General features: G+C 37.1%; 2 protein-coding genes across 2 annotated transcripts; both read left to right on the top strand.

Annotated features, from left to right (window-relative positions):
* The first annotated feature begins 5,974 nt into the window (after positions 1–5,974).
* LOC133327659 (apoptosis-inducing factor 3) lies at positions 5,975–7,747 on the top strand. Its single transcript, XM_061536182.1, has 2 exons — positions 5,975–6,919; positions 6,992–7,747. Exons 1-2 carry the CDS (start codon positions 6,038–6,040, stop codon positions 7,745–7,747), a joined length of 1,638 nt encoding a protein of 545 aa, XP_061392166.1. The 5' UTR covers positions 5,975–6,037.
* Positions 7,748–12,479: 4,732 nt separating this feature from the next.
* On the top strand, positions 12,480–18,578 carry LOC133327658 (vacuolar protein sorting-associated protein 26B). Its single transcript, XM_061536181.1, has 2 exons — positions 12,480–12,821; positions 17,181–18,578. The coding sequence occupies exons 1-2, from the start codon at positions 12,675–12,677 to the stop codon at positions 18,576–18,578; spliced, it is 1,545 nt and encodes a 514-aa protein (XP_061392165.1). The 5' UTR covers positions 12,480–12,674.
* Positions 18,579–20,622: the final 2,044 nt, after the last annotated feature.

The following is a 20,622-nucleotide window of genomic DNA, read 5'->3' as shown; positions in this document are numbered from 1 at the left end:
GTTTGGCGGTGATTGCTGTCTAATTAAATTTGGCATGGTTTTGTTGTTCGTAATATTTTTTGTATGCCAATTTATAGCCAAATATAAATTATATGTGTGTTTGTTGTTTTTTGAGAGGGTGTTAACTTTGAATATATCGTTGCAGTTAACAAAAAAAAAAACAGCAAATGTTAATTATTTCAATTTTTGTTGTTGCTTGTGTCGATTTTTTGCAATAATTTAACAACATATAATGAAGGTTAACCAGGTGTGCAGGTTTTGTTCTCGAATACAAATTACAATTATGTTTTTGTTGTTATTGTAAAAATTAGTACTTATTTTTTATGCAATTGAAATGAGGGAAATCAATGAATGAACGAGTGAAGAAACGATTGAATGAAAGAGAAATACTGAGAGTGGTTATGAAGAGAGAATAGTCGCTTGAAATAAAATGCAAACTGTGAAAAAATATCTAAGAATGTGTGCAAAACGTTTGCCGACCAGATGTTTGCACTTAAAACAGACGGGCTGACCGGTTTTTGTTTTTCATTGAGATGTATGTATGAGAACATGTCAAAATACACTAAGGCCTCGATTTGCTGTAAATCAAGTATTGAGAAAAAAATCCACGCCTTATAATGCCTTGAGATTTTTTTTTTAAGAATTCACGCATATAATTCCTTGAGAAAAATATAATGGCTTGAGAAAAAATTCTTAACAAATCCACTATTTATAATAGATTTCAATAGGAATTTTCCACCCCCAGACCAAGACTTCGATTTTGACCCACAGAGATATATAGAAACCTGTATGAACCAAATATGAACCAATTTCAACGAAACTTGTCACAGGTTAGGTTATACTAATTTCATAACCGTTGGTTTCTTTCGGCCATATTTTGGATCCATGGTGCATCGTTTACTTCCACTCGGGCGAAAACCTATATGGGAGCTATATTTATACCTGAACCGATTTAAACAACACTTGGCACACGTTAGACTACTCTAACTTCAGTACGTTGCAAAATTTTGTCCCAATCAGCTTAACTTTGGGTCATTTTCTCAAAACTTAACACCAATCATTCTAGACATAATTCAGAACGCTGTACCAAATTTCGTGCAAATCGATAGATATAAAGGGACTTTGGTACAACATTTACATTAAATCGGACGAAAATTTATATGGGAACTATATCTAAATCTGAACCGATTTTCACGTAACTTAACACACATTATTCAGACTTAATACCCTATGCCAAACTTCGTGCAAATCGTAAAAAATATATAGGGACTTTGGTGCACCATTTGCGTACAATCGAACAAAAATATATATGGGAGTTATATCTAAATCTGGACCGACTTGCACGAAACTGAGCGCATATCATTCTAGACTTAATTCAGTACGCTGCGCCAAAATTCTTGCAAATCGAAAGATATATTGGTCCTTTGGTGCACCATTTACATAAGATAAGACTAAATTAAATCGACTGAGAATGTGATTCTATGCATATTCTCAAAAGAAATCATGGGCCTATCTCGTTTTCTTTTGCCTGTTACAAACATATGCACAAAGACGTCATATATATCAAATCTGAAATTAATATTACTGTTTATACCCTTCACCACACTGTGGTACAAGGAATTAATATTAATTTCAGATCTGACATATATGACGCATCATTTGAAATATATATATATATATATATATATATGTTGTTATAAATTCTAATTTACTAAACACGCAGTAATGAAAATGCAAATCTGGTTAGAAATGATTTCGTTAACTATCCGAGCTTCATACCAAGACTAATTATAATGTGGGCTTCTTGGATTTTCTCTCTTTTTAATTTTATTCCATCACATAGATCTAACGAACTGATTTCTAAGAAAGTAACAAAAAATGTAGTTTCGCTTTTTATAAACAAAATAAAAAATCGACTAGTCATCATTAATGTTTGAATATTCGCATATGTATATGTATGTAAAAGCCATGTTTCATTGACCTCCCCAATCTGTTATCAATAATTTGTCATCTATTAGTCAGCAAATTTGTTTGTTTATATTATGTTTTTTCTACATATGTATCTCTATTTTGATTAGGATTATTATGATTAAAAAGTTTTTAAGTACTTTAATAAATTTATATAAAAAATAAGCAGGAAAGCAAATAAATGAATGCAAAAATAATGCACATGGCCAGTAATAATTTATGAAGTGCACAATAAACCAAATTACTTTCAGATTTTTAACTGCAATTAAGTAGTAAAAATATTTATGAATGAAAATTGGTTTTTAATTAGATTAATTATTAAAAAAATACGCCGATAAACCTTTTATAACCCATTGTACCTCATCGATGTCTTGGAGTCATAAAACTGATTCACATGCAACCTTATACAAAAAAAAAAAAAAAAAAAACACAGAAATATAAATACAAAGTTTTATAGCTTATATTAAAAAAGCTTGCATGGAGGTCTGTTAACCTCTAAAAACCTGAATTGTCAAATAACGGTCTTTTAGTTTGAAAAATGCAGCTTTATCCTGAAAAATACTTCAAATGTGTCTTGTCATCTGAGATTTGAGAGAAACATGGATAGATATGAAAAAAATCTTTGATGAATTATTTTAACCTCTACGAACTTGAAATGGTATTTTACGATGTTTTCGGTTGTAAAATGCAAAATATTACGTTGGGGAAAACGAAATCAATTATTTTCTCGTAAAGTATCGATCAAATAATTTCAGATTTATGCTTCTTGGAAGGGTGACATTTCGCAGTAAAAACATATTTTGCTGTTTTTTGTTTGGTGCGTTCAGTTGTGAGTTACAGGTTGTTAAAAATGAAAGTGAACAAACAGAAACTTCGGATAATTTTACAGTTTTTCTTTAACAAAGCCAAAAATGCAAGCCAAGCGGCTAAAATTGTGAATGGCGTTTATGGTTCCGATACGGTAATAGCCAATTATGTGCAATTTTGGTTTCGTAGGAATTTTTGATGTCGTCGAAAATGTTGATAAAATAGGAGAAATTATCGAAGTTGACCTTTAAAATTTCAACAAATCATGCAACAAAACGGTGCATATTTGGCCCAAATCGGACATTCCGAAACATGTTAAATAAAGTCCTATAGTTCATATAAAAATAATGTATTTTTTCCCCAACCTAATATCAACAAGGGAGCGGGACATATTTATAGGTGTTATGTACAAAACAAACAAACAATGTTAAAAATTTTGTGCTAGAATGTATTTTAATCTCCGATGGAAAAGCAACTGCCTCGACAGACACGGGTAGTCTTAGCACAGCTGAGATCTGGGCACGAATTAATGACACTTTACCTTACACATGCCCAGCATGTGGAAAAGGTTCTCACGACAGGTTGGACCTATTTAAATGTCCAGCTAAGCCCACTAACATGTTTAAAAATTACCTATGAACGCACCCGAAACTAAATTTCAAAGCTCTTCTTAGTAAATTTTGCGAGTACTATTGTGATTTCAATAAAAAACCGGTCGGAAATTGCTAAATGGACATAGAATTTTATTCAAGAATATGTGATCCTGACTAATATTCCGATGTGATGGAATGATAAAGTTCATACAAACTCCACCTTAATGTCGTGGGTATAAATAACGATGAACTATGCAGATCTGCATCCTCTTTTAAAGAAGTCCTAAAGCGATAAAATGAGATTTAAATACTGATCGGGATAGATTATAACTCCGTTCGACCAAAATTATTTGAAAATGACTTGCCTTGATAATATTCTGCATAAATGTCTGTCACCGTGCAAGAACCAGCAATGCAAAATCTCAGATACTTCGCTTGGAAAAAGTGTATCAAAACTTTCCAATCTACGAAAATGGTGCCCTCGTACTAGCCAGACACGCACTCTTCAGGTACCTATCAGACTCGATCATAACTCCAAATAGAAATGCGTATCAGTTTACACCTACTCGAAGTAAGCTGTCATGAATTATAGCGGTACTTATTGAAAATGTGAAAGCCCAAGATCAGGATGAAACGGTTGAACATCCCTCCCTTATATATTCCTTACACCTATATATCATAGCTGGAAGTCGACCATTGTCAGAAGCAACATCACCGAGTGAACGGACAGAGACTCGTCGTTAAATTTCACAATACATCAGAATGGATGTAATCACAAATAAAACATATCAGCCATCAATGGGGTGGTATGACTTCCAAAACAGCGTTTAATATACTACTTGAGGCTATAATGGATGAACCAAACCTCAATTCATTGCAATTTTTACCCAAGTTCTGCATCGATATTATGCGAAGATCGAAAGCATATTTATAGGGGCATGTTGTGGCATTCACTATGAGTTTGATACACTTTACACACACACTTCACCTCACGACTGTATTGCTTTTATATTTCTCAAGCGAGTTATAGTTTTCAATTTGTTCCTGGTGTATTTGATCACTTTTACTGTTGAGGCGAAATCTCGAACAGGCCCGATATATATCAAACGCTTTTAAAGTTCTCCAATATGGTAAATTAAATGGTAATTTTTTCTCCAACAAAAAACATCAAATTGTATTTCTTCAATTTTTATTGAAAAGCAAAGTAGCTGTTTTCAAAATATAAGGCAATTGGATATTCGATATTGTTTTTTTCTTTAATTCTCATAACTGAAGGTTTAGATGTACGCGATCCACTCGATTTCAAATGTCAATTCCATATGTCAAACAAAATCCACTAGGTTTTTGAATAGGATCTATTTTAAAAATGCTATTTGAAATCGAGTGGTTTTCATAGTCTAAACCAGCAATATTATGATCAGTCATTACAAATTGATTTATTTATGAAAAATGAGATTTTGATCGGATGTGTTTCAAATTTAAATATTAAATCTCTTGCTCAAAGTTTTGACACTTTCTTTTAGCGTATCCAAACGATGACCCAGCTCATCATAACCTTCGATTAGGACCTTCTTAGTTTCCGTCGCGTATTTATTGACATTCTTCCAGGTTTCACTGTGCTCAACCGTATCTATGGCATCGATGATGGGCTGTAGAGGATTGCCATTTTCTTTGATCGATTTGTTTATATCGAAATCATTACAAATAATAGATTTTAAACTTTGCCAAAAACTGGTTTTCGGTTTGGGTTTTGGAGTGGTAGATGTGGTACTGGTCGTCGTGGTGGTAGTTGTAGTAGGGGGAGCAACAATTGAAGGTGTCGTGCTCAAAGTGTTCAAAATCGATTTGCTAACCTCCTTCAATGTATTCAAACCCTTTTCAGCAACCTTTGTGGTGATTTCCTTCAAAGAGGATTTATTATTGTCATCCACAAAAATCCCCTCGGTTGTCTTTTCAATTTTTCCAATATCATTGTTGTTCTTCTTTGTCGGTTCAATATCCCCGGATATAACAAAATCAAAGGGTTCTTCCGAAGCCGAATTCTTCAGATCATAGTAGGTATTATGCTTCTTCCACAAATCCGTATTATCATCCAAATCAATGAAGATGTCATTCAGTACATCATTGTCATAGGTATTCAGGGGTAGGGCATGCAGCCACTTGGCCCATGACAGTAAAATCAATTGTAACAAAAGTTGATAGTTCTGGAAAAATTAAAGACATTTTGTTAACTATTTTTAAATAAAAAATAAATATTCATTAGCTTACCGTATCCATTTCTTCTTCGTCTTCTTTGTTTGCCAATTTCTTGTTACCGTCCACCAGCAAGGTTGGGAGATGACTAATTTGTGAAACTCAACACACAACCTCGCTCAATTCTTGTTAACTATCTTTTTTAGTTTGGTTTTTTGTTTTTGTAAAAGTGATACCGATTACAATTTCTCTTATTTTTGCCTGTTGAATTAGCTGGGGATTTTTCCTAGGAAAACACTCTTTTTTATGTTTGTTTACCTATCTCTATCCGTATGTCTGTCTGTCTGACAAACATAACCACTTAATATTCTGCCTTTGTAATAACACATATTTTTTCCGTTATTCTCTTTTATTTCGATTTTCTTGGTGCAGGTACAACTGGTTCAGGCTCATATCAATCTACCTGCGAAGCCAAGATGATTGACGAATACACCGATCCCGTTGCCGTCTGCAATGTCAACGATTTGCAGGAGTGTGAAATGAAGCCGTTCGAATTCAACGAGAACACGAAGGTTCTGGTGGTCAAACAGCGAGATCAAATCAAGGCGATCGGCAATAAGTGTACACATTATGGTGCCCCTTTGCACACTGGTGTGCTGGGTGATGGTCGGGTTCGTTGTCCCTGGCATGGGGCATGTTTCAGCATTGATACGGGTGATATTGAAGATTTCCCCGGTCTCGATTCACTGCCTTGCTATAAAGTAGATGTCCAACCTGATGGCCAGGTTATGGTACGTGCCAAGCGTAAAGATTTAGAAAAGGCCCGGCGTCTCAAGGATATGGTTAAACGTGATCCAGCCAATCAGGAATGTTATGTTATTGTAGGTGGTGGTCCGGCAGGTGCCGTGTGTGCCGAAACCCTACGACAAGAAGGTTTTACCGGTCGCATTGTTATGATCTGCAAGGAAACACACTTACCTTATGATCGCGTAAAATTGACCAAAGCCGCGAATACTCAAATTGAAACCATACAATTCCGTAAACCTGAATTCTATGAAGAATATGGCATTGAAACTCTGATGGGAGTCTCAGCCACCAACATGAACTGTGAAGAGAAAACTCTGAACCTTTCCAACCAAACCTCCTTGAAATATGATAAAATCTTTATTGCCACCGGTTGTACGGCCAGCAAGCCACCAATCAGAGGTTCCGATCTCAAGGGGGTTATGGTTGTACGGGAATATGATGATGTATTGGAAATCAACAAACTCATTAAACCCGAAGCCAATTTGGTGTGTCTGGGTTCCAGTTTCATTGCCTTAGAGGCTGCCCAGGCATGGACCAAGAAGGTTAAAAGTGTAAGTTGTGTCACACACCCCCTTTAAACACCCCAAAAAATTAATATATTTTCCTCTCCCTCTCTCTTCCAGACCACTCTAATTTCTCGCACTGAATACCCCTTGATGGCCAGTTTTGGCCCCCTGATTGGTGAACGTGTTCTACGCCTGTTCCGTGATCAAGGTGTCAACTGTGTCATGGACAGCGGAATTACCGAAATCATTGGCAACAGTGATAACCAGGTGACCGAAGTTGTTCTCAAGGATGGCACCAAACTGCCTTGTGATATTCTCATTATGGGTACTGGCTCCAAATTCAATACCGAATTCCTGAAGGGTTCTGGTTTACCTCTCAACGCAAACGGTTCCATTGATACCGATCTATATCTCAAGACTTTGGTTGATGATGTCTATGTTGGTGGTGATATTGCCAATGCTCCCGTGTATTCCTACAATCAAGAACGTGTCGCCATTGGCCATTACCAATTGGCTCAATATCATGGTCGTCTTGCTGCCCTCAACATGGTTGGTAAATCCCCCGAAGAACTACGTTCCGTCCCATTCTTCTTTACCATGTTATTTGGTAAAGGTTTCCGTTATTCGGGTTATGGTGCCTATTCCGATGTTGTCATTGAGGGTGATTTGGAAAATTTGAAATTTGTTGCCTATTTCATTGATGAACAAGATAAGGTTGTGGGAGTGGCTTCGTGTGGTCGTGATCCCATCGTTGCCCAATTTGCTGAGCTACAGAGTCAAGGTAAATCACTGTATCGTAAAGATCTGCAAGAGGATGCCAGTGATCCCGTGGCTTGGACTAAAAAACTTAAAGTTCTCGGTAAATGCATTTAAATTTGGCTAATTCCATGAGTATTATATATTTAGCTATGTATGTATGTTACTCTATAATTGTTGCTTTGTTAAAATATCAAATAGACATACATATGTATGTATTTTTGTATACAAAACTTGTAAAATTCTTTTTTAGTATTTATATTATTATTTTTTATGTGTAATTTTGTTTTTTGTATAATTCTGCAAATTTCAATTGTTAATAAATATAATTTGCGAAAATACAATCATGATTGTCTAATTCGAAATAAGACTTTATTAGAAATACCTTTTGAAATAATTATAGGAGGTATTTTATAGTAAGAAAACTAAAGATATAACAATATAAAATGACTGCAGAGAGGATTCTTCATATAAAACATTTTATATAGAAAATATAATGATATAACTATAATATAAATTTTTTATATTATATTTTTCGCATAGAGAATATGGTTAACATAGTTTTAGAACGACGGTAGTAAAGGAACTTCTAAATATAATATAAATCCAGAGGATCTTCTGATTAGAGAATAACTTTACACCGTATTCTATGTATAGAACAACGAATATAAGTTCTAATCAAATAAGAACTGCATATCCAACCTGAATCTTATGATAATCCGATGTGGCTGTAATTTGGCATTTCGAGATGAAAACATTTCGGAGGAAATTTTGGATTCATTAGGCATAGCCTCCATATAAAGGTCACCACTTTTGGGTTATTTGTTTAGTTTAGCACTTATGGTTCCTGGAAGAAAAAAACGGTGACGATGGTTTCCATTGGACTTGATCTAGGTACGATTTCAAGATTGTAGAAAACACAGATGTTTTCTCTGTGGTACACTACATATATACAAGGCATGCATGCTTAAGGACCACTGTAAAATTTTCATAAAGCAATCTTAACACTAAGGCAGCCCACAGCTTCTTAAAAATATTGTTATTATTGAATTGAAAATCGCGGGTTATTTTTGCAGAATATATGTCAAATGAAGATGGAAAACTTGTGACAGATACAGAGAAATTGTTGAGGATCTGGAAGGAGCATTTTGAAAAGCTTTTGGTATCAAATAGTGAAAAAGTTACCCCAAAACCGACGGTATAGAGTAATATACGTACACTCTAGCCAAGATGATGTCAGAATAGAAATTAATCGGCTGAATAATAATAAAGCAGCAGGTTACAAGCCGAAATATTGAAGACTGGTGGTCAGATGCTGGTAAGGAGCATGTACCAGCTGATTAGTACAATTTGGCTAGAGGAATGCATTCCCAATAATTGGAACCTCAGTATCCTGTGTCCCGTGCACAAAAAGGAGACAAGACGATATGTGCCAACTATAGAGGTATAAGTCTCCTTCTCATTTCATATAAAGTTATATCCAGCGTGCTGTGTGAACGACTGAAGCCAGTGGTCAATTACATTATTGGACCATACAAATTTGGATTCCTGCTAAATTTATACGATTAGGTAGGATAACTTTGGGTGGAACAAGGTCAGCAGTTAAAGTCAGAAAGGACCTCTCGGAGCCCTTCAATACGGAACGAGGATTCAGCAAGGTGACAGTTTGTCATGTGACCTGTTTTACATCCTGCTGGAAAAGGTCATACGAGATGCAAATTTGAATAGAAATTTGGCTTCGCCGACGACATCGGATCAACTGTGGAACTTGAAAAGTACAGCTTCGAGGTAGTCAATGATTTTATACACCTCGGTACCAAATCCGGAGGAGAATAGTGTCGGCCAACAGATGCTACTGAGTAAGCAACTCAAAAGCAGGGACACTTCTCGCCAGACCCAACTCACACTCTACAAAACGCCGATATTACCCGTGCTGTTGTATGGATTTGAAGATAAGCAGATGAGGCAGCTCTTGGAGTGTTTGAAAGAAAATTTCTCCGGAAGATCTATAGTCCGACGGGGGAATATAATCGTCGAATGAACCATGACCTATACCAGCTATTCTCGGACATCGACATAGTCAGACGGATTGAGCTGCAGCGACTACGTTGGCTAGGTCATGTTGTGAGAATGAATGTGGATGAATGAATGAATTCGGGAAATAAACGCAATCTGCTCTTTGTTTACAAATTTCTTTGAGAGGCAGGAAGACGAACGGACAGGATAAGCTCAGAAAGTGATTCAATGTACATCCTTAAATGTAAATATGGGTCTATCTTGTTCACAAGTGGTTAATTACCTCCAGCTGCATTTCATCTCCAAGTTGGATGAAAATACTGAAGAGACATGCAGTAACTGCAAAACCTCAAAAATCAATATAAAATTACACATTGTAGTCACTAGCGAAAACGAGATCAAACTCACTGTAGGGATTATAACAGTTAACTGCAGGATTAGAACCCTCACAACCAATTGGAACATTAATGGAGGGGATTACTGTCGATTATGTAAGGATGAGGAAGAGCTGCAAACAAAGATTTGCAAATATGTCAATGTAATGTTATAACATTGAAACTCTTCCTCCATCCCTTTTTTTCATTTCAGGTGAAATCAGCTGTTAAATAACTAGTGGTTGAACATCCTACTGCGAGAGAGCTAGTAGTAGATGCTTTGAGGTGAAGTAACTTTGTCTTACTGTCCGGAATTTTCACGGCGTAGATCTACCTCATTGTTATCACTAGGAAGAACAGGTCACTGGAGAAGAACAGGTCACTGGAGAATCAATTCTCTTACCTCCAATTGGGATGTCATCGGACTCTTGCCGCATGGGACGAGTTGGAAATGATCGAAAAGATACCAGTAGCAAAAGGCTTGTACTGTTTGATAGATATGGGATTGATTCTCTAACATTCTTTTACGGGATCGATTCCATAAAAATGCTTAGCTTTTAATCCGTTTCTCCATTCCGCTCCCTTTAACTCTTTTCAAATTTCTCCTTTATAGGTACCCAGGATGAAAACTATGGACCAAGGCTCTCTGAGTGAAAGCAGATGTTAAATAACTGGTGGCTAAACATTTTTTAATCTAACTTATTGCGAGAATGTTGACTGTAGGCGGTTTGAGGAAATCCTCAATGTTACTGGCCGGAGTTTTCACGGCGAAGATCTTCCTCATCATCTTCTTTAGATATCGGAATGTCAATGGAGTGGACTATTGTCGTTAATGAATAGTTGGAAACGATCGAACATCTACTATGTAGATGGCAGACGCAAAGTAGCAAAATACACCTACGGGAGAGATTGAAACTTTCTCCAGTTTTACCAAAAATCATTTCTGGATATGCAATAATTCTATTCTCTCTGTTTAAATACTCAGAATAAACACAATGGTCCAAGACTCTTTGAATGAAACAATCGCAAAATTATAAAAAAAAAATAATAAAATAACCTCACATAATATATGTTACCAACAAATGTACAAACACATAATAGCCTGTACCACAGTATGGTGTAGGGTATACAAATTGTATACTTTATTTCTTTATATGATACTTACATGTTTCCATGAAATGTTTCGGAGTCATGGGGATATCAGCAGAAGAGGTGCAATATGCTCATCTTCCAACTTGATTGTTTTAAATATTATGGTGCATCGATAGAATTGTAAAGTCCCAGGAACAAGACAAGTTTAGGGGCTCCACTCGGATCATTTGAAATTGCAATTAGGATTGCGTGGACATGTAGGCGCCACCGAGGACTACCTACGGTAAAGCCGAGTGGAGCCCCTAAACTTGACTTAAGCCAAGGACCATATCTTGGGGTGTATCATAATCGTTACTTATTCCACTTTATGAATCGGAAGAATTCCGCATGAGAAAATTGGATGTAGGATCTGGAAATCTATTCGGGAAATAATTTCACAACGTAGAAAAACTCACTCTACCTTCTCTATTAGATAAAATTCACTGTGGTTATTAGAAAAGTCACTGCACAATCACTTGGGAAATATGTAATACTACAAGAAACATTAATTAGATTTGTAGCGGGTTGTAAATTGGTTGTTGTTGTAGCAACTATCTACATGTTTGTTGTATTAAATTAATTTGGTTCTGACTCCTCTGTTTCCAGGTTCAGGAAGGTTGCAATCTCTAACGGCTGCGTCCAAAGTGATTCCGGAGACAGATGAGTGGATTTAGCAGGGCAGTTAAAGAGATGCAGCGTATCGTGAGGTCCAAATCCACATGCAGGGCATGTGTTTGGTACCGCACTGTCAATTCGGGCCCAATACGAATTGAGGGGGTTACACCATCCTGATCTTAGTTAAAACCACTCTCGTTTGTCTAGGCAGCTGTCGCTCTTCTGCCGCTATAGGTGGTGGGGTACAGCATTCACACGGTTTTGGTCCATTGCCTGGGTCACTGCTTCCGTGTGAATGTTGGTAATTCCTGTTCGATAAGCCTCACGATCTAGGGGTATTCTTTTATACCGTTGGACCTCTCTCTCTAGATCATGTAGGTCTCTCCTTACGTGCCTGGGTGGGGGAATTCTATCCATAAGATTATGGCATGGATGATTCCTGCGATAACACCCAAGCAGGTACTGCATCGACAACATCCTGTTGTGACGATGTACGGTCTTACATGTAAATTGGTCTTATTTATTGGTGAATAGTTTTTTTAACGTGACTTGTTTCGAACTTATCTTATTAATTTCAAAATACTAACACCATCTACCGTAATGTAAAACAAATTCCACAGCATTGCCATGCTCGCACTACCTTTCCTTGCCACCTCGACACCGATTGGCAACCAATCAACTACCGTCATCCGGCAACCCTCTGCCGAGCTGTCAAACTTATCAAAAAAAAATCCACAACTAATCAAACGAAGCAAAAGAATTTTTTTCTCAACAAAACGCCCAAAAAATTTACAACTTTTTTTGTTAAAAAAATTTAATTTGTTGTAATTTGTTTAATAAATCGCGATACGAAACATTCCGAACGGTGCACAGTGCATACACTAGAATAAAATAAAAACGGATCCAACATGAACTTTTTGGGTTTTGGGCAATCGGCTGAAATCGATATTGTTTTCGATGGTGCTGAAAATAAGAAAACTGCTGAGGTCAAGGCAGAGGATGGGAAAATGGAGAAATTGTTACTTTACTATGACGGTGAAACGGTGTCCGGAAAGGTAAATGACCCAAAGCGAATATCGCAAAAAAAGAGTTATAGAGGTGTTATATAAAAATATGTGCAATTAAGGAGATATGGAGATCTCAAGAAGTAAATCCTTAAGAGAGGACAGGTCAACATGGTGAGGTGAAAGGTAGAAAGAAATCATAACATTGTACCCTGCCGACAACAAATAGCCCAATTATTGAATACCGGTCATACTTTTTGTAGTAGAATAACCTTTTCTATTTGTTATTCCGTTTTTTTTTTTGTTTTTATCGCATATGCCGCTGACGATGCAAAGTAACTGACTGTGGAACCCACCCGACCGACCTACCGTCCGCCCGTCAGCCACTTGTTTTGTTAATTAATTTGTTGTGCATTCAATTCTATGCTTTCTTTATTTGTGAGTATTATTGAAAAATCACCGATGATGTTAGTGCTGTGGTTGTTGTTGCTATTGTTGCGAACGCTGATCGTAACGTTTCTAAGCATTTCTATTAAAAAAGAAAAATATCATAAAAAGAATGCATTTCTTATTAACTGAAATTGATGCTCGGTCGGATACTGCAGATGACGATCACTTGGCTTTCGAAGGGAGGCAGATGAATGAACGGAAATATTACGTAGCCATTAGCAGCCGCTACTGCTGATATGACCTCCTTTTAATGCGAATTTTTCACATATATTTTGTATTTTTTGTTTTTGGTTGTGATAACAATGTTTCGAATGTTTCGTTCAGTACGATATTTTGTTGTCCAATACCAATCCAATGTTATGACGCATATATTTCGATGTGGATATTAAGCAGGGGGAGGGAAAAAAAACTTAAATATTAGAACACGTTTGATGATGAGTTAAGCTATTTAATTCAATTAGAGGCTTTGTGATAAGGACACTGAATGGAATGTGCTAAATAGTTGACAAATTTGAGAAGCTAAAGTATGCGGACTACTGTACAGAAACATACCAAGTCGAAGGAGATGAAATTTTATTAACAATTTCAAAGTCGACCACTTCATATTTCAAAAACTGACCGTTATTTGAAATCGGCGTCAATATTAATTTATATCTAAAGTCGAGCTACTGTACAGAAAAGGATATACCGCAGATGTCATCAAAAGCGCTGAGTTATCCAAAGCATTGGATACGTACGGAATATCCATGGTAATGCTTAAGCAGCTAGATAAACTCGGAGTTGAGTATTCAACATCAGCCCCCCACTTAAGCCCCTACTCCCTCCATCGTTGAGAAACAGTTTTACAACTGTCCAACATCAGGGTATCTCCTCATCAATTCAGTGGATCATCTGCACCTCTGGAAGGCTGTGGGAGGCATTCTATCGATAACAGATATGTAGGAGATTTTCAGTTTATAGAAGACATGTGGGATGTATTAAATATATTTAGAAGGCCCGTGGAAGGTCTTGGAAAGCCTTTCATCTGTTAAACACTTTTAAAGACCTATAAAAGATATTCGGAAGGTTTTTTTGAAGACCTATTATAGGTCTTCAATCTGCTTCAAGTGTTTTCGTAATTGTGAATTGTTTATACTTAGCTGGCTCGAGACAACATTTCTTCCATAAGCCGAACTTAAAACAAATTCCAGGCGCGTCGATCTTGTGCGAAGTTTTTCCAATTTGAAAGGCGATGCGTTGATATGTCGTCCTCCACTTGATCTACCCATCGAATTCGTGGCCTTTCCCTTCTGCGCTTTTATATGCCTTTTAAGCTGGGACATCCTCATCCATTCATACTGCAGCTCGATTCGACTATGTTGATGTCCGTGTATAGATGATAAAGCTCGTGCTTCATTCCACGACGACGATATTCACCGTCGATCGGCCAGATCGGCCCGTAGATCTTTCGGAGATTTTTTCTTTCAAACACTCCAAGAGCTGTCTCAACTGTTTGTGCAAATACCCATGCTTCAGATCTATATTATAGCACGGGTAGTATCAGCGTCTTGTAGAGTTTGAGTATGGTCCGGCGAGAGGTGGCCTTGTTTCTAAATTGATAACTGGCCAACACTATCCTTCTCCGGATTTCAAAACTGATGTCATTCGTTTTATTTATGGCAGTACCAAGGTATATAAAATCTTTAACAACCTCAAAGCTGTAGTTCTCAAGTTCCACAGTTGGTCCGAGTCTACTGGGCGTCTTCTGGGTTCATATCATCAGCTTTGTCTTCCCGCCATTTATTGCCAGACCCACTTTGGCAGAATACTTCTCAATTTGTTCAAAGGTTGCTGTTACCGGTATTCGGTATTCAAGGGCTCCGTTGTGTCCTTTTCCACGCTTACTGCTAACATAGTGTCACTTTAAGTTATCCTGCATAGCCGTATTAATTTTGCAGGAATGCGTAACGCAGACATGGTTTTAAACACCTCAGAACGAATAGTGATTTCGAATTACGTCTTTATAGTAGATGAATAGGTGGAAAGTATCGATGTGTTTTTCGTAGTTCTTTTGCAGGATTTGGCGCAGAGTGAAAATCTAGTCAATGGTGGATTTGCCAGGCCTGAAGCCGCATTGGTATGATCCAATATTGTCATTGGCTTCAGTCGTTCACACAGCACGCTGGAAAGTACTTTATATGCGATTGGAAGGGGACTTATTTCTCTATATTTGGCACATATCGTCTTGTCTCCTTTCCATTCCTCTAGCCAAATTGTAATTGAATAGTTCGGCTGGTAACCAATCGGCTACTACTGCTTTATTACTCTTCAGCCGATTGATTGCTATTCTGACCTCATTTTGGCTAGGTGGTATACAATCTATACCGTCACCTCTTATTGGTTCTGGGGTATCTTCTTCACCGCCACTATTTGATATCAGAAGCTTTTCAAAATGCTCCTTCCAGATCCTCAACAACAGATAGCGTGTTGAGGATCTAGCCAATTACAATTTGGCTAGAGGAATGGAAAGGAGACAAGACGATATGTGCCAAATATAGAGAAATAAGTCAACAGCTTTCCTTCTTCATCTCTACAAGATGTGCTTGCACCAAAGCCTTTTGCTTGGTGTTTTACTCGTTGGTACAATTTCCGGACTTCATTCTGTCTCCTGTATATCTCGATTTGCTCACGTTTTTCTTGTTCTTTCTTCTTTTTTTCTGATGGTGGTTTGTGGTACCCAAGTGCTGCTTTTATTGCAGTTTGTAGGGAGTGGGTAATTCTTTGCCATTGTGCTTCTATATTATTATCGGGACAAGGAGTGCTTTCGTCAAGCAAGTGGGTAAGTTGAGCGGAGTATGCTTCTGCTATATGTTGTGTTTGCAACTTTTCGACGTCGAGTTTCCGTGTTACATTAGAGCGCACCTATGCTGCTACATTAAGTCCGAATCGACATTCGCTGCTCGTATCGATCGAACGTCTAAAACACTGGATGAATGCCTGCCGTCTATCACAACATGATCTATTTGATTTCTCGTTGCTTGATCAGGAGAAATCCAGATGTCCAGGTGTTGTGTATATCAAGATGCTTGAATCTGGTGCAGATTCGTAGATCGTGGTCCCTTATACCTTTGCGTAAAATATTTTCGTTGATTTTAAATAGTAGAGGGGTTTTTCGAGTGTGGGCAACTAACCCGACGCCTCAACCCAATTTTTATAGTCCTTATGGGTGAACATACAACATATGCATAAAAAAGATAGCTGATCTTCATTAAGAGAAGGTGGAAAATGTTGTACCACTAACGTGTTTCGGCTAAAATTAACGGACCTCTCTCTAACATACGGAATTGATGGTTAGTAGAGAATATTCCTGTGCGTTTGAATGCGAAATAAATAGATTTCAGTTCCATACTATTTTCAGGCTCTCTCAACAGCTAAGAATGCCACCAAGATGAATCTGGAGTAATCCATTTTTTTCTCAATGTATCCGACCACCTCATAAAGGCCGTATAGCTATCATCATATTTAATCACTGATCCGAAGTCACTAATTCTAAGTTTTCTGACTAACCGCAATTTTCTCTTGGCCACAGTTTTAAAAATTCTGATTTCAATACCCAGTCCTTCCTATTATTAAGTGTTTAGCTCTTGAGAACGTTTACAAATATTTAAAATTTTCACTTATCGGTCTGATATAATTACTTCCACGTCGAAAGTATACGCTAACATCAAAAAAAGGGCACAAAGATCTTCCGACGGTAAGCAATCAAATATATAACTACAGCAAATTTCCTAGATCGGTTGGATAATTTGGAACTATACGGAATCCTAGATTTTTATTTTCAATTTTCATTGTGGAGTATGGTTCCTCCTACCATTGCCTGGAATGTGAAAATTTAATTAATAAACGGAAACAATTATACCCATAATTTTTAAATGTATTCTTTTTATAGTGATACTTATTTTCGTTTGTTTTATATTTCAGGTAAATGTTACACTCAAAAAACCTGGTAGCAAATTAGAACATCAAGGTATAAAAATCGAATTCATTGGACAAATTGAATTATACTATGATCGTGGCAATCATCACGAGTTCAAGTGTATCAACAAGGCACTAGCACGTCCCGGTGATTTGTTGCAGAACACCAGCTACCCCTTCGAATTCCCCAATGTGGAAAAACAATTTGAAATCTACAACGGATCAAATGTACGATTGCGTTATTTCCTGCGTGCCACCATTATCCGACGCATCAGTGACATTACAAAAGAGGTTGATATCGCTGTACACACCCTGTGCAGTTATCCCGATGTAAATAATCCCATTAAAATGGAAGTTGGCATTGAAGACTGTTTGCACATTGAATTTGAATACAACAAGAGTAAATACCATTTGAAGGATACAATAATTGGTAAAATCTATTTCCTTTTGGTACGCATTAAAATAAAGCACATGGAAATTGCGATTATAAAGCGAGAATCCACCGGCAGTGGGCCGAATACATTTACCGAAAATGAAACAATTGCCAAGTTTGAAATTATGGACGGGGCACCCGTCAAGGGTGAGAGTATACCGATACGAGTCTTCTTGGCTGGCTATAATTTAACGCCGACAATGCGTGACATTAATAAAAAGTTTTCGGTGAAATATTTCCTCAATTTGGTATTAATGGATACCGAGGATCGTCGGTACTTTAAGCAGCAAGAGATTACGCTATGGCGTAAGGCGGATATACCTCGGTATCATCATGCTCACAGTCAGCATCAACAGGCCGCTGTGGCGGCCGGTCACAATACACATCCTCAACATGCACCGCCACATTTGGTCAGCGGTCCACCAGCACCAATTGCTGCCGCTCAACCAACATTGATTAGTAGCAGCAGTGAGGTGGGTGGTAATGTGGCGGCGACGGCCGCCCAATTACCCATTGGCACCGGCACACCAACGACCATGGTGCCTGAGGGAGGCAAAATGGGATTGTTTACCCGTGAAAGTCCAAATCAGGAATTCTTACAGGAGGAATCATTGCCCACATCACCGGTAACACCATCAGCTGGTAGTGGTATACCCATAGAACGGGGTATGGGTGATGGTGCAGCTGCCGTGAGTACTTCGCCAGTTATGCTATCAACAACGCCCCCACCATTGCCAGCAGCAACGGCAACAGCATCAACGACGGGCAGCAACAATTTGGCGGCATCAATTGAAAACTTGAAAGAATCTGCTGATGATTTTCTAGACAATATTCCCATTGGTGGCGGCGATGGTGATCGGGTGGTAAATGATTCTCTGGATGGTGATGATGATAAACCACAAGTTGTACCGGCTTCAAATGATTTCTTGGATAGTGATGATGCTGTTACAACTGGTAGTGGTGGAGCTTGATGATATTATGGCCAAGTGGCTAATTGAGTTTGCAAACGAACAGCAACAACAACAATAATAATAATAACAACAACAAAAACAACCACCACCACTAGCATCATCATCATCGTCGTCGTTTTCATCAATAGAACAAGAAAAACCACAACAACATCAGAATTTTAACTACAAACGATCAATTGCTGCTACTCCTCCTGCTGAAAAAGACCGATCGTGTAAATATTGCATCAAGTGCTTAAGCTGACAGATAAACAAATAACAAGAACAACTGAAAACGAAATGAAAAAAAAAACAACTACAACAACAACATACAAATGAAAAACTAACAAAAAGAAACAAACAACTCTCATATTAATAACTAAACAGCAACAACAACACACACTGAAACATAAAAACAACCAACAACAATAACTATTAGGGCTTATTTTTTTAAACATACAACAACAAAAAAGACTCTAAGACAAAAAGATTAAACATACATACCTATGTTTGTCATTTTCAAAGGTAAAGTGAAAAATGTTTAATTAAGTTTAAGTTTTTTTTCCAAATTTCATAATTTGTGATTCCATTTTTCTCCAAGAAAGAATTTTTATACCATTTAAAATGACTATTGGAAAACGTTACAGTAATTTTTCAAAAGTATTTTAAGTTCCATTTTTCCGTTGTAAAACAATTTTCAATTACATTTGAAAATGATTGACACAGAACGAAGTTTTTGTGAAAACCTAAACCTAAATACAAAACGGTTTGAACATGCAAATTGTGGTAATTAAAAAAAGTGGTTAAATTTACTTATTATCGGCGGCAGAACTCATTGGAATTTTTATTCCAACTAAAACTGTTAGAAATTTTCGGAATGCTTTACTAACTACGCTATTGATAATTTTCAAAATTTATTTTTAATTCCTACAAAATTTCAAAATTCAAATCTCAACAACTTTTGAAGATATAACCGATTTATTGCGGCAGCATCAAGCGACAGCTGATCTTCTTCTCAAACTCTAAACGCGTTTTTCTCGAAGCAGTGTTTTTACGAATGACGGGCACGATAACTGAAAAATAATCCAATCGGTTCCAAATTTTGACATGTGAGTGTATAGCTATCGTATAACGTAGTTTGCGGTGAAAAATGGGCGATTTTCCAAAAATCTGTTTTCAAACGTGTGCCATTTTGTTATTTTTTCGAGCAAGTTCATACGAGAGCCAGACATGTACTCTTTCTAACACTGTTGGAATTTTCGTATTCCGATGTTCCAATGAGGAGTCCTTTATGTAATGTAACTATTTCAAAAAATCATTTTTGTGGCACTACCCTGACATAATGAATAAGGCTCATTAGAGCCATCTCCTTCTAAAGATTTTTTATGAAAAATATCAGCAAGAAGAAAGTTATAAAAATACCTTTTTTGTATCAGAATGTATTACGGGACTATTAAAGGTTGCATACTTTTCAAAATTAAAACAGTTCTCAATTATTGGACACAGAACACCTATTTGACTTAAATCTATAGGATTTTCAACTTCCGTATGAAATTCTATCCGGAGAAGTTATCCTACTTTTTACTATAAAAAATCGTGGTAGGGCATCGAGAACATCGAGGTATTAAAATTAAATTCATTGGACCAATAATTATGCAGAACACCCCTTAAAATTCCCCAAATGAGGAAAAATAATTTGAAATCTATAATGAAACAAATATGCGATTGCGTTATTTCCTGCATACCACCATTATCCGACACATCAGTGACAATACAAAAAACGGTTGATATCGGTATACACACCCTGTGCAGTTATCTCAATGTAAATAATCCCATAAAAATAATTGGACCCCTGTTCGATAGTATTTAAATATTTCTGAACATTCATATATATATGTAAAGGTTATAGAATTCGACCAAGGGCTATCTATGGGCCAAACTTGTTATGAGTTTCCCCATGTAGTTATTTGTAATGTTACAGACCAGAATGTGGTGGCACTTGGAGTCCTGGAGTCCCTATCTTTGCCTTACAAAGGCATCATCCACATCAAGTTGAGTGCCTGGGTAA

Source organism: Musca vetustissima, unplaced genomic scaffold (assembly GCF_032173495.1).
Source record: "Musca vetustissima isolate MV318-11 ecotype Yass unplaced genomic scaffold, APGP_CSIRO_Mvet_v1 utg12009, whole genome shotgun sequence".
NCBI classification, from domain to species: Eukaryota; Metazoa; Arthropoda; class Insecta; order Diptera; family Muscidae; genus Musca; species Musca vetustissima.
This window is presented reverse-complemented; position numbering and strand designations above follow the sequence as displayed.